Source organism: Rhinatrema bivittatum, chromosome 15 (genome assembly GCF_901001135.1).
Source record: "Rhinatrema bivittatum chromosome 15, aRhiBiv1.1, whole genome shotgun sequence".
In the NCBI taxonomy this organism is placed as follows: domain Eukaryota; kingdom Metazoa; phylum Chordata; class Amphibia; order Gymnophiona; family Rhinatrematidae; genus Rhinatrema; species Rhinatrema bivittatum.
The window spans coordinates 35,131,235-35,146,939 of NC_042629.1; the positions used below are offsets into that span (position 1 = coordinate 35,131,235).

The 15,705-nt window shown below is 40.8% G+C and overlaps 1 protein-coding gene across 6 annotated transcripts in view; it reads left to right on the forward strand.

The window, feature by feature from the left end:
* The window catches only part of DCAF6 (DDB1 and CUL4 associated factor 6), a 171,511-nt gene that overhangs the window by 129,210 nt on the left and 26,596 nt on the right, over positions 1–15,705 (forward strand). For 5 of the 6 annotated variants that reach the window (XM_029579086.1, XM_029579088.1, XM_029579089.1 and 2 more), the window contains 5 exons: positions 1,569–1,681; positions 5,057–5,143; positions 5,880–6,189; positions 6,542–6,583; positions 15,023–15,161. In XM_029579086.1, coding sequence (XP_029434946.1) covers positions 1,569–1,681; positions 5,057–5,143; positions 5,880–6,189; positions 6,542–6,583; positions 15,023–15,161 — 691 coding nt within the window. The remainder of the gene's footprint in view (positions 1–1,568; positions 1,682–5,056; positions 5,144–5,879; positions 6,190–6,541; positions 6,584–15,022; positions 15,162–15,705) is intronic. The other variant, XM_029579090.1, reaches the window with a different exon arrangement.

The following is a 15,705-nucleotide window of genomic DNA, read 5'->3' on the forward strand; positions in this document are numbered from 1 at the left end:
GCCCTGATTTTGCTCTGGTGGGGGTGAAAAGGGGAGAGAAATTGGATCTTGGTGGTCCCTGACTTTTGCTTTGGGGACAGGAGGGAGAAAGAGTGGGAGGCAGGCACGAGATCCGTTATAGGTTTGGTCCCCAAGAGCGGGTGGGAGGTGATGAATTTCCAGTACTAACTGGCTTTTTCACTTTAAGCTGATTTGAATGGGGGATTTCGGCCAGCAACTAACATACATGGCATACTATTTCTATTTTTTTAGTTGGTGTGCACATCTGGTCATGTTAGTTATACATCAATTTAATGTGCACAGAGTAAAACCATGATAAGTAGTAAAAATTATGAGGCATTAAAGACAATTTATTGAGGCATGTGATTTCGAGGTCAGAGTCCACTTTGCATCTGATGACGTGGACTCTGTCCTTGAAAGCTCATGTCACAATAAATTGGTTAGTCTATAAGATGCCAACCGCCTCTGCTCATTTTTGCTACACCAGACTTAACACAGCTGTCCCTCTGAAGACATAAGTAGTGTATTACTGTGTATGTTAACTTTTTACTGGTTTGCAGATTTAAAAAAAAGTTAACATGAGTTTTCATTCTATTTGCTCCTTAATGTAGCAAAGTTAAGCTAAACTGAAATGAATTGAAACTCCTGAGTGGTTTTCATTGATATAAGAAGATTGTATGGAAGAAAGTGGAACAAGCAGCGCCTGAAGCTCTTAAATCTGGACATTTCCCTGCTGCGTTCCTTACTGTGAAATGCTCCATTTGGTCTCTCTGAGATGTTTTGCTCCTCAGTGAATGTTTATTTCTAAGATATACAGCTGGTGTTATGGGACTGTGATAAATACACATTTTGCTGTTATTAGACAATGTAAAGAGTCGCATCTGTGAAACCAAAGCTACAATTGAACTCTTAACAGAATTAAAAATACAAAACAGAAGGCATGATATTTTTATCCATACCTTTTTCCTCCATCTTCAGCTTTTGACTCTGCACGTTCCACCTTGCCATACCGAATGTCTGGAATAGCCTTCCTGAGCTGCTGTGTCATGCTCCCTCTCTGGCCATAGGCAAATCCTGCCATGAACCTCCCTCTCTCTTTCTGACACTGCTTTTAAAACTTAAACCCAGATTCCTCCTGATTGTCTTCTTGATTTTAACTATTTTCTATAGTATATAAAGGTTCTCTTTTGTGCCTTGTTTGTATCTTGCGGAACAGGGACGGTTTCTTATATATCTGTACAGCACTGCAAACATTGTGTAGCACTGTAGAAATGATTAATAGTAGTAGTGGTGGTAGAAATCCTGATCTGTTCCTTAGTCCATTTTCTCATGTGATATAATTCAGTGCACACAGGAGTTTGTCCTACAGGTAGCTTCAGTAGTACTGATTTGGAGATCTCTCACTGCTTCTGATGACATGACATTGTGATGTCACAGACCTGGCTATGACATCACTGCAGCTTTCTCTTTCCTGTTGAGGTTGACTTTGCTCTCCAGAATAGTATGGATTGAAAATTAGAGTCCTCTCTCTGCCTTCTGATACAACACTTGTGTTTTTCAATTCCTAGGAGCAGCACCGCCTCCAGTTCTAGAGGGGGTGGAAGTTACTCAAAACCGGGCAATAAAGAAGCTTTAAAAACCGAAAGCTCAGAAGAGCTGGGAATGGAAAGCATGGAATCAGGTAGAACACCATTCTCTGTTTTATAATATGTTCTGTATTGTGAAGGAATTGTTTAAGGGGGATGTTAAAGCTTTATGAAGCACCAAGGGGTATTCAATCAACCAGAGTATTAGTGTGACAGTGCCTCCTACCCCATACACACTGTTGTCTAGCATATGGGAGTGGCAGCAGTAGTGCTCCATCGTACTACAAAAAAACTTTCTTTTTCTTGCCATTTTATCCTATATAATAAAATAGGAGTAAACTAGTAAGATCTTGTAAACCTTCACTAGCACCCAGTTGGTGTTTGGCTCTTGGAGGGGGAGTCCAAGTAAACCAGAGATGCAAAGGAAGCCACCATTTGCTTTGAGAGCAGTTAATTGTGACAAATAGTTAACTCGTGGTGGAAGAAAAGGCTGTGATGTAGGGTTTGTGTTCGTGTGCTCTTATCTTCCCACGTGCTAACACTTTCCAATTTTGTAGCACATCTGCCTTGTACAATGTTGTTCAAAAGGCAGACTAGAAATGTATTGAATAAATAAGAAGCACTGTTGCTTGGTGATAGAAGTTGTCCATCCTTAAGATCGTTATATCAGGGGACTCGCTGTATGGAGGAGACTGAAAACATTCTAAGTCATCAAACGAGCCAACCTAAAAACATTTTTTTTTTGTTGATTTTTACATCGTGGAAAAAGATTTTAAATAAAATATATATTTGTTGGCATAATACATGGATATTGGGATGACATCACTGACATAGCACCAATAATACAACGACTAGTTTTAATCAGCTGCCATACATAGACCTTTTATACAGTTGTGCTCATAAGTTTACATCCCCCTGGCAGAATTTGTAAGATGTGTAGCATTTTCAGAAAACATGAGTGATCAGACAAAACACGTCTGTTATTTTTAATGTTTCAAATTAAACTATTATCCATCACAGAATAAACAAACCATAGCAATAAGGGAAATAATAAATCGGTCCTATTCAAAAGTTTGCATACCCTTAGTTCTTAATATCGTGTTTTGCCCCGTTTAGCATCAATGACGGCTTGCAGTCTTTTGTGATAGTTGTGAATGAAGCCCTTTATTTTCTCATGTGGTAAACCTGCCCATTTCTCTGGACAAAAAGCCTCCAGATCCTATAGATTATTTGGTTGTGTAGCATGAACTGCATGTTTGAGTTCTCCCCAAAGTGGCTGAATGATATCGAGGTCAGGAGACTGTGATGGCCGCTCCAGAACCTTCACTTTCTTCTGCTGCAGCCACTGAAAGGTTGACTTGGCCTTACGTTTCAGATCATTGTCATGTTGGAAAGTCTCAAGTGCCCCCCACACACAGCTTCCAGGCTGATGGATGCAAATTCTTCTCCAATATTTTCTGATAAGATGCTGCAGTCATCCTGCCATCAATTTTGACTAAATTCCCTGTGCCGCTGTAGCTCACACACCCCCAGAACAGCCGAAATCTACCTCCAGGCTAGACTGTAGGGATGCTGTGCTTCTCTTCATAGCGCTTATGGTTGTGTCCATAAGGTTCAATTTTGGTCTTATCCCTCCAAATTATTTTGTTCCAGAAGTTCTGAGGCTGCTTTAGGTGTTGTTTGGCATATTGTAAGCAAGTTATTTTGTGGCATTGGTAAAGCAATGTCTTTTTTCTGGCAACGCTACCTGTAGCCTATTTTTGTTCAAGTATCTCCTTATTGTGCATGCTGAAACACCCACACCACTTTGTTTCAGAGAAGCCTGTATTTCAGTAGAAGTTGCTTGTGGGTTTTTCTTTGCATCCTGACAAATTTTCTTGGCAGTTGTGTTTGTAATCTTTCTTGGTCTACCTTGGAATTAACAGAACCCATAATTTTCCATTTCTTGATCAGAGTTTAAACAGTACTGATTGGCATTTTCAAATCTTTGGATATTTTTTATATTCTTTTCCTGATTTATAAAATTGAACTACTTTTGCTTGCATATCTTTTGACAGTTCTTTTGCTTTCCCTATGCTTCAGTAACCACCAGTCAGTGCAGCCCTGGATGAAATGCACAAGGGTTTCTCAAGAGCTAAGAAATTCATAGACTTTTTATACACAGTCACTAATTACAATCAAACAAGGCATCAGTGTGGATACCTACCCTTCAGTGCCATCTCAACCTGTGTGTGTCAACTAGAGTGTATATTATCAGCCCAAACAATCAAGGGTATGCAACTTTTGAACAGAACCATTTTATTATTTCCCTTATTGCTATAGTTTGTTTAATGATTGTGCTATTCTGTGATGCATAAAATTGTTATTTTTAATGTATTTCAAATTAAATTAACGTGTTTTGTCTGATCACTCATGTTTTCTTCAAATGTTACATATCTTACAAATTCTGCCAGGGGTATGTAAACTTATGAGCACAACTGTAAACCTGTTTTTGTAGATGACAAGTACTTTCATATATTTTGTAAGGTATGTGTCTACTGTTTTTTTGAGACAAAAATTTAAAACACAGTCCATTTTATCAAATAGTCACCCAAAAATGTTTTTCATAGGTACTTAGCTTCCTAAGCATACATTTTTCAAACGAAAAGAGAGCCACAACGATACTTAGAAGTTGTATTAATGGTGTTGTTCTAATTATGTCAGACCGGTATCCACTTGTGATACTGATACAGATACACAATTTTTAGACTTATTTTTTACAATGTGAAATCACCAAAAAATGTTTTCAGGTTGCCTTGTTTGGATAAGTGTGCCTTCAGGAGAGGGCTGGGAAACCCTGCTCTAAATCACCAGTTTTCAGGATTGCCACAATGAATATGCATGATATAGATTTGCATGCCATGGAGATCCAGTGTATGCAAATCTCTCTCATGCATATTCATTACAGATATCCTGATTGGGAAACGCTGATTTAGAAAGTTGTCCAATATTAATTTTTCCCATTTATTTCTCCATTGCTATTTTAGTATGTGGGATTTTTCTACTCTTTTTCACATTCACATTTTAATCTGTAGTTTTGACAGCAATTACTCGGGCAGATATGTGGTTTTCCTATCCATTTAGACAGTGTACCCTTAGTACTTAAACTATTTATGTTTCTCTTTATTATCCTTGATCATTTTTTTTCTGTTAAGGTAGTTTACTATAACACAGTTTTGCTATAATTATAGTTATTTCAAGTGAATTTACTGCTTATGAAAGGTGCTGAATGGATAGCTTTGGAAACTGGGTACAGGATAGGAAGTGACAGTTCAGCCTTCCCAAAAATAAGTGATTTTCTATTCATGAGGACTTTATAAGACAGGGCTGTTTTAGTGCAATGCACTTTCTATCCATGGTTAGGACTTTATGGGTGGTTTTCATTGTACTTGTTTAAATACATTAGGTTAAGTTTGACTCTTAACACTTAGGCGCTCCTGAAGGATTGCAGGATGAACTCCAGAAACCTGAAGAGTGCAGCCGTGTGCATGGATCCGCTCCGAGTGCAGTAGATCCAGGTACAGAACCGTGCAGTGTACAGATTTTATTTAGAATGTCTCTGGATTGAAATGGTCCTCTTCTCCCAGTCTCTGTCATGTGACAGCCTGTTATACTTCAGCTCTCTAAATATCTAACTGTAGCGACAGTTTTGATGGCATGTACCTGGTTTGGCAGGGAATGATACATGAAGAGATGTTTTCAAGCCAATATAGAGGACAGTTTTCAAAGCAGTCTACCCAGGCAATTTGGTTTGGCTGCAAAAGCTTCCTCTGCCTGGCTAAGAGTACGCACGGGGTTCTATAAGGCGACTACTTTTAGCCACAGTAAAAAAGGGAGTCCCAGTGGCATGCTTACATCGGGGAGGGGGGTGCTGCTGGGTACTTGTAATCTGGATTGGCCACTGTCAGAGACAGGATACTGACATAGGCACAGAATGGTATTTTCAAATCTGCACACGTACCTTTTCCCTCATTTCTCTACCCATGGAAATAGGAGGGCTGAAGTCGATGGGGACTTCTCTGCTTGTGTACCCATGTATTCAAATTCTCAAAGAAATTATGTGCATCGTTTCATTTACAAAAACTGCCTACTAGGTCCCACTGGCTTTGCACCTAAGTGGGTTACTGATAATTGCTAACCCAGTTGTGAACGAAGGATGACTGTCATTTTCTGTGGTATAAGATTACCGTCCATGGACAGCATCGTATTTAGCAAGTGCTGTAACAGCAACCCATGTTTTGTTGGTTCTCTCAGACAGGGCTACATCAGAACAGCCTGGACCTAGCACAGAAGAGAGAAGTAACTGGGATCCTACAATTACCCCTGCAACTCTGGAAGATGGCCCTCGTGAGGGAAAAAGGGAAGAGCTGGGAGCCCCCTCTCAGCCAATTCCCGAGTGCACCGACACCCTCAGTCATGAAAGCCGGCCGCCACCAGAATTGGGGGAACGTACAGCTCGCGAAGGATTGTCATCCAGGAGCTCTGCCTATCAAGAGACAGACGACAGTGATGATGATCCAGTCCTCGTACCTGCATCTAGATTCCGATCAACCCAAGGAAATAGGTCAGTGTCACTTTTTTTTTGTTTTCTGGGCTTTCTTTTAAATAAGTTCAGTGAAACATTTGAGATTTGTTGAGATCCTTTTAATTCTTGTTCATATACAGCATCAGTTTTTTTACAGCAAGTGAATGGCATTCCTGCTTTAATTATGTTTTTACAAGAAATTTCCAGCCTTGCTGCCTCTCTGCACCTGCTTTACCTGTCTCATGCAGGTAACCGATTTTGTACAATAATTTGATGCCATGTTCATTGCTTATTGAAAACCTTCTCTGGACTTCTGTTACGTATAGGAATCTTCCCATGACTGCCTTTAAAACTTTGTGAATGACTTGAGTTGTTATGTTCCCTTCACTAGACTTAATATCAGAGGAACATCAGTCAGTGATAGATTAATGAGGTAATTCAACATGTTCCTTCATAGAATGAATTTAAAGAGGTTTTTTTGTTAGTTAACACATACATTAATTCTTCCTATTAATCGTTAAAGCCGTTTGCCTGTGGAGTTGTTAGTGTATGCATGCATTGCATGGGACTACAGCTAGGAGCAATGTGTTTCTGCTCTAACAGAACATTAACTTCTTCACCCCTTTCAAATTACTCTGGTTCCTTGAGGGAGATTTTGACTCCTTTGTGGCATTTTCCCATACTTTGTAGGTAGTGAAAAGCAGGCCTGCATTTCCCAGAATGCATCCTGATTTGACACCCTCAGGTCTGGATCCAAATCTCTCCAAGGAAACGGATATAGTTGGAATCCCTGCCTTGTGAGTGTGTGCCATGAAGAGATTTGAGCTACATGTGTGCTAATTAATGATTTCAGCAGTGTTTAAGATTTTTGTATTTTCAGATTCTATGTCCAGCACATGATACACATAACTGAATCTGCAGCTCTTAGTGATACCCTTTCTAAAACTAGGAGAATCCTTGAAATTAATTCTCTGGTTTCTGCTTGGAACCCTTTCCACTGCATTCTTGTAAATTGTGGACAACTTTTAGTTGACAGACATAAAAATCAGATGAACTTCCAAGCCTGTGTCCTGAAAAAGTCATGTATTTCTTTGGCTAGTTCTTATATTGCTCTAATAAAAGCATCACAGCCTGCAGAGCCAGTTAACCCCAGCACCAAACCAGCTACTAGAAGGCTGCATTAGAGAACAATTGTACTTCTTCCTGCTGTGAGATGAGGAGAGTGCCCAATGGATAAGTTTGGAAATGTGCCCAAATGTGATATCTAACAGCATTTAAAACGTAACTGGTTCAGACCAGTGCTGGATCAGACCAATGGTCCATCAAGCCCAATATCCTATCTCCGACAGTAGCCAATCCAGGTCCCTTGGAAGTCCCTGAGGATTTTGCATCTGGGTGATCTGTTTGCAAAATTGTCCCCAGTATGAGTAGTTGTATCTGTGAGTTGGTGTTTCAGTATTAATATATGGTTGACTACATTGGTGCACCAACTATCAGGAATGTGAGAGGGAGATCATCTGAATGGTCTTAATTTATTTAGTGGGGGAAAAAAATGATCATTTTTTTTAACAAATACAATTTTATATGGATATACTTGTGAGAGAGGCTAGTCTGTCTGCTGCATCCCATCAGCAGGATCATTGTTTACATCTACTTCATATTATGATGTTGGTTGATAAACTCACAGCACTCTTATTATATAACAGTTCTTAACTTGTGCCAGTTGCAGGAAGAAACAGTTAAACTTAACTAGGTGCTGCTTTTCCTTTAACACTCACCAATGTACCTGGATCTCTCTGGGTTAAAAAAAACCCTACTCTAGATGACCACGGGAGTTCCAGGATGGGGCACTTAAAAAAAAATAGTACATTGGGCACAGTCCCTGCAGAGCTCCCTTTGCCTGCACTACTGCTGTTCTCAAAAATCTGAGCAGGAGGGAGAGAGCAGAGAGCAAACCCCCTGCACAGCCTCCACTTCCCCTCCATACAATTCATATGTAAAACAAAGTTGCTTCCCTGTAATAATATGTTCTCTATGGACAGCAGAATAAACAGCCATGCAAGATGGGCAATGTCATACAGTGGTGGTGAGTCTAGTCTTTTTCCCATCGAAAGCAAGGCTGAATTAGCTGTCTGGGAGTGTCGACGCAACCAGGAAGTAGGCGGAGTTTCTCTCAGGTAGTGACAGAGTTTTAACTCTGTGTGGCTGCGCAGTCATCTTCCTGCGTGATTCCGTTTTTCTCCTCAGTTTCTTTTTTTCCGCGAGCCGATAGCACGCGGGTTTTTTTCTCTCACTCTCCTCATCTCAATTTTTGAGAAGTTTTTTTGATTTTTCAAATGATATTTTGTGGCAGTGATGGTTCCTAAGCTGTCAGGATTTAAATACTGCCAATGTGGCAAAATTATGTCCATAACCAATGGACATAATTACTGCTATATATGCCTGGGCCCGGATCGACCAAGCCTCATGCCGAGACTGTGGTCGGATGTCCCCCCGGGCCCAAAGGCAATGCGCGGAGAAGATCGCGTGTTTACGGGCACCTTCCACTCAATCTTCGCCGGGACCGGCGAAGAAACAGAAAAAGACTGCATCCAAAAGAACTGCGTCATTGGAACCGGGGGATCATCACATCTCAAAGGCCAGGTTTGAGAAACTACAGAGCCGAGAAAAGGGGTTGCGCGGCCTTAACTCATAAACCTCCTTATGAGCCGATAGGGGTACAGGGACCTGTTCCTGTTTACCCCCACTCCTCGATGTTGAAAGTGAAGCAACATACGCCAAAGCGTCCAAAAATAATGACGCACCGGTACATAAGGCTGCGAAGCATCATAAACATGGAGTATCTTCGAAGCATGGAACATCATCGACGCACCATGGCGCATCGACGCAGCACGGCGCATTGGCGTAGGACAAGTGATCAACGCTCTCGATGCCGTTGAAACCAACTAAAACACCGACGCACATGACGCCTTCCTCGATGCAAATACTGCTTCAAAATGAAAAACAACATCAAAAGAAAACACAGAAAACTAAACATATACTTACGGCTCCTTTTCTTTCCATTAAGTCAAAGCAGCCAGATGCAGAATCTGATGTAGAAGTAGAACTCTTCTCTGAATCTGAGTCCTGTAGAGGTCCTTCACTCAGTGGTGATTCTATCTCAAATTGGTCATCAGAATCTCGTAGTAGACCACATTCCCCTTCACTTGAGGCACCTATGCCAAAACATATTAAGTCAACAACACCTCAGGACTTTCTTTTGGCAGCACTCCCTCAACCACCACTTCCATCACAGCCACAGCCACATCTAGCATCCAGAGCCATGCTTCATATTTCTCAAGCGCTAAATACATTTTTTCAGGATCTGCAGTCTGCACACCCCCAGCCTCCAAGTGCGTCTCCTCAACCTTCATCACTGGCATCACCGAGTACTACTCAGCCTACTCAGCCACCCGCATCATCTCAGATTCCAATACATCCAGATAGCCCGGACTCTCAGTGGTCAACATCTTCACCAGGTTCATCCACAGGCAAGCCTTACGACCCTCCGGAAGGTCTTCCAGAACCCTACTCCCCACCAGAAGGTCTGACCTATGCAAAGTTCATAGAAAAGGTGGGATTCCTACTAAATATAGAGACTGGAAGGATTCCAGATCCTAGATCAGAGGTTCTTGATATTCTAAAAATTTTTGAAATGCTTTGAATTCTATGTATGTTCTTATTGTGAACCGTTTTGATGCTTTGAATTTTATGTATGTTTTTATTGTGAACCGTTTTGATTAATTCTTCAAATTATAAAGGCGGTATACAAAAATGTTTAAATAAATAAATGCCGCCAGACCCAACAGCTCTTACCTCCTCATGCGGTTTTAGATGCTGTATGTCACAAGATGTGGGAAAAACCGTTCTCCGCTGGACCTGCATGTAGAAAAATAGACCTAAAATATTGTATGCATAATTCCACAATTTACAACTCGACCCAATTGCCTCATAACCCTATTGTGGTAGAGTCCGCCCTCTCAAAAGCAAAACGAACAAAGCTTTCATGCCAACTCACCACCAGGAAAAGACCATAAATCTATGGATGATTTTGCTGTAAGGTTTACCATTCATCAATGTTAACTACTAAAATTCAACATCACCAATTTTATATAATCTAATACTTATTTGAAAGTCTTCAGAAATTGCGTCCAATCTGTCTAGCCTCTGATAACACCTTGCCGCAACCCTTCACGGACATAGAGGAAGGACTTCGACATTTGCTCAGATCCGTTTGAGTCTTCCTAACGAAGTTCAGCAACAGCTATAGCAGCATGTCGGATGGCTTGGTTAAGAGCAAGCGCAATTAGAGAAGACGTTCATGATAAGTTAGCTGATATCCCCTATATGGGAGACGACTTATTTGGAGATAAATTTGTGGAAACTGTAACACATCTAAAAGAACAAAGTACTGCTGTACTATCACTTACATCACCAGCAGATCCTCATACATCCTCCAGAAAATTTTACTCTTCTTTTAGAAGGAAGTAGTCATATCCTAGAGCTCCTTTCAAACTTTTTCATTCTTATTGTCCACAGCATTACACTCAACAAAGATTGCAATCTCAACCTCAGCAGTCACTTGGGCGATCTCATCAACAACGTCCACAAAAGCAAGGAACGAAAGCTTCTCAGAAGCAGACACCAGCTTTCTGAGCTGTCCCGAGCCACCTCCACCACCATTCGTAGGTGGTCGCCTACAACATTTCTGTACCAACTGGGAGGCAATCACAACAGATCGTTGGGTACTAGATATAATCAGAGAAGGTTATCGTCTAAATTTTATAAATCTTCCATATTGCAAGGTCCTTCTGTAATGTATCACAATCTACTTGTGATTTAACTACTCTGAATAATTTTGTATCATCCGCAAATTTGATATCCTCACTCGTCGTATTCCTTTCCATATCATTTATATATATATATATTGAAAACACTGGTCCAATTGCAGATCCCTGAGACACTCCACTGTTTACCCTTTTCCACTGAGAAAATTGACCATTTAATCCTACTCTCTGTTTCCTGTCTTTTAACCAGTTTGTAATCCACGAAAGGACATCGCCTCCTATCCCATGCCTCTTTAGTTTTCTTAGAAGCCTCTCATGGGGGACTTTGTCAAATGCCTTCTGAAAATCCAAATACACTACATCTACTGATTCACCTTTATCCACATGTTTATTAACCCCTTCAAAAAAATGAAGCAGATTTGTTAGACAAGACTTCCCTTGGGTAAATCCATGTTGACCTTGTTCCATTAATCCATGTCTTTCTATATGCTCTACGATTTTGATCTTTAGAATAGTTTCCACTATTTTTCCCGGCACTGAAGTCAGGCTCACTGGTCTATAGTTACCTGGATCACCCCTAGAGCCCTTTTTAAATATTGGGGTAACATTGGCCACCCTCCAGTCTTCAGGTACAATGGATGATTTTAATGATAGGTTACAAATTTTAACTAATAGATCAGAAATTTCATTGTTTAGTTCCTTCAGTACCCTAGGATGCATACCATCCTGTCCAGGTGATTTGCTACTCTTTAGTTTGTCAATCTGACCTACTACATCTTCCCGGTTCACAGTGATTTGGTTCAGTTCATATGACTCATCATCCTTGAAAACCATCTCCGGAACTGGTATTCCCAACATCCTTATTAGTAAACACGGAAGCAAAGAATTCATTTAGTTTTTCTGCAATGACCTTATCTCACTGAAGGACTTCACGACAACTTCTGGTATTTTCTTTGAATGTTCCTCTAGTTTTCCAAGATTATTATATAAACATTGGATCGTCTGCAACTGGTAAACTCTTTTCTCCATTGTATCTATTAATCTAGGGTCTTTTCCTGGGGGGAGGGGAGAATTTGAATAAGCCTTGGGATTTTTTTTAGCTTTTTTCATTGCGGATTCAACAATAGCTGAATCATGTGGAAGTTGCATTTTAATGTAATCTGGATATTTTTGTATTCTATGCCACTGGTGCTACCAAAAAAAGTGCTTACCACAATTTAGTTTGTACATCCATCAGCGCCTTATGCATTGGCACTGCTTTAAACTAATTTTGGTGGTTGAATGAACCTTAGGATGCCTTGTAATTCATTATTTTTTGTGGTATCTTCTTTAATATTGAATGACATGGCTTCTTACAGTTTGTGTAAGAAAGTGGAGTATGTTGTATCTTCTGGTGGTGTTGAACTCCTAGCTGGTTCTGGTGAAGAGTCAGAAGGTGGATCTGGGGATGGGATCTCTAATTCATATTGCATTTAATCTTAGGAGCTTTGTGATTCTTTGGAAAATGTTTCCTTTCTTATGGCTTCCCCTTTTATCAAAAAAAAAATAATAATAATGAAGGAAGTTTTGATTGGAGTTCCTCTCAATTTCTCTAATATAGATTTCTGGAATGATGTTTTTTTATCTGTTATGTCTTTCATGTAAGTTCTTACAAAATCTGTCCAAAACGTTTGTACAAACCAATGGCATTCTGGTAAAGGTGGTTGTTTTTCGCTTGTGATTGCCTCCATTACTGGAATCAGAAACAGAGCCAATGTCAAACTACTATCTGATGTTCTAGTTTCTTTACACAAGTCTTTTTGGTGCCATTTCCCCTTTCTATAGATGAGGGTTTTGTATGATTCTGCTTGAAAAAAATCTTTTCTCCGATTTTTTTTGGTGCAGTGATGTTTCTGCATTGACATGTGTCCTTTCAGCTCCACACAGTGATGATTTGTCACCAAAGTTCCCAGTGCTGACAAGTCTGTATTGTGCTATTTCGGCGCTGATGACTTTCTGCGCCGTTTTGCTGCGCCGATGTTTCCTCGATAAACTGAGTGATGGAGAATGAGATCTACGATGTTTTCTTTCTCGATTTTTTTTCCTTTTCCTCACTGAGGAACATGATGGCTCATATTTATTTATTTATTTATAATTTTTATATACCGAAGTTCTTGTAAGAACTACAAATCACTCCGGTTTACATAAAACGATGAACTGCCCAATAGAGAAAGGGGCTTTACATGGAACCAAAGAACAGATGGAACAATATAACAGAATGTTAATTTAACATAGTAATAAATAAATATTATATATACAGTTTAACTATTTAACGTAGAAATAATGAAATATTAAAACTATAATATAAATACAATAAAAATATGATGAACTTTTGGACTCAGAGATTGTTGTACAGTTGCAAAGACCTGATAGTAGGACTTGGTAAGGTGTCCATAATTTGGGGATACCTCATATTTGAGTCTGAGATTACTAAATGTTAATGCCCGCAGGGACATTCTGCCACAGGAGCCATAATTAGTTGTGCCATGTTCAATCCTAGATGTTTTAGGCATAAATTATGTAAATCTAAAATTGAAATTTTTTTGCCAACAACTTTAACACGGTTTAAGAAGGCTTTTGCCATTTTTCCCCCTAAGAAAATTGATGGTTTCCTCTGGTATTGTGATGATGTAGGAGAGAACATTTTTTCCAACTGTTCGGAAAGCGGATGAAATGAGACTGACGTAGAGGAATATGGTGGTGGCAGCACATGCTAAGAAAGTGCTCTTAATCTTTCTGACCTGTGAGAGAAAAAGACCCGACTTGGTGCCATCGGATGATGTCACCCATTTTGTGTGGCTGTATTGTTATGCTTGTCCACAGAAAAAGAAAGATGCACATGTGCACGTTCTGGAGGAGGAGTAATGGAGACCTGCAACTGGGCATGGCCAGTGTGCTGATTGCTGCTCTCTCCAGCTCACCAGCCAGAGGTAGTCTTTTCAGCAACAATACTCTGCATCATTTTTCCAGTGGTGGGAACGAGAACATGAAAGAAGGAGTGAAAGAGGAGGGCAGAGTTCTGGGAAAAAGTGAGAAAGGGTCCCTTGTCTCTATCCTCCCCTCCTCACTGACTCACTAGTCTTGCGGTGAGAAAACCACAGAGTTTCCAAGTGTCTGCAGGAGGGAAGTTCTGGTTCTGCCCCTATTAGCAGTGTGGATTGCACTATTTGCACTGTGCTAGAAAGAAAGCATGAGAAAAGGGTCTGGAAAGAAACAGCAGATGGGGCTGCTAAATGGAAGAGCCAAAGGCCTGTGCAAAGGAGGAGGAAAGAAGGGCAGATCTATGAGAAGCTGGGACGTGGGAAGGCAGAGAGATGAAGGGAGAAAAACTCTAGGAGAGAGGGAATATGGGTGTCTCACAGTATTTTCTGGTGTACTTGGCAGTGCCAGAATTAGCTTTGCAGATCCTGATTCACCTTTTTGTGCAGGTAGGTGCCATCAACGAGTTGGGTCTTCTCCTATTTTCCCAGGTAGGCTTATCAGCAGGAGGCAACACCAACAGGCCATTGTTTTTAATTTGGGCCCAGTAGTGTCCCATGGTAGAGTTAATTTCATAATGGCTGATGACCTCACATTTCTTCATCCTATACTCAGCATGTAATAATTACACTGAACAATCTGTGATAGCTGACGATACCTTCATCTCATCAATTAACTTTGAAATTGAGTTGGTATAAAATGGGATTAAAAAAACAAAACCTGTAATGGTCTGTGAATAAAAGCCTTGTACTTATTAGTCATGGCCTCATGGCAGAGCCACATCTGATATCATGGTGGCTCAAGCTAATTTTAAAAGATTGACAGATTTTCAGTTAACCCATGTCATGTGCCATCTTTACCTAATCTATCTGGTGAAGAACTAACTTGGCTGCACTGTAAGTTGGCTGTTCGGTGATGTTCACTTTTCATGTGGTACTGAAGTCTTGCCCGTTACATTGGCCTGTTTCATTGCCTTGTCTGAGGTCTGCATCCTTTTCAGTGGTGTTCTCTTTGCATGTGATTCTCAGACGGTCTGCTGCCGCCCGCATTCAGGAGCTCTTCCGAAGGAGGAAAGAGCGGAAAGAAATGGAGGAACTGGACACGCAGAGCATTAGACGGCCTTCACCGAAGATGGTGTACAGGGGTCATCGGAACTCCCGCACGATGGTATGCAGTGCTGTTCTCTATCTCTCCACATAGAAGTGTGGAGCTTGCTGTGTACACTACAATGAAATAGCATGTCTTCTGATCTCATGCTGCTTCTGCTTCTGCTCATAAGCCACAAAGGGGCCAGGCTGGTGGCTCAGTAGCAGTGGAGGAGCTTGGGTTCAAATCATAGCTCAGCTCTTCCACTTTTTAAGCTGGCTGGGACTGGGGAAGCTGCAGAGGCAGCATTCATAACCCGTTAGGAGAGAGGGGCAGGGGGAGATCAAGCATTTGCAAAATGGTGACATTTAAGGGCCATGATTTCAGAGCTCCCAGCTGAGGACTGTTGCTGCAGTAACTGGACTAAAGTGAGTTGGGAGGCGATGTAGCAGAGAAATTCTTGGATGGTTGTGAATGAAGGCTCATAGTACCCCCAGATCCTAGCACCAGTTCAGACTGAAGCCCAAAGGAGCAGGCGGAAATCTGGCCCCAAAATAAGTCACAAACAGAAACTGCATTTCAGAGCAGCTGCTCATATTAACCAAATTCTTTTTCAGCTAGCATG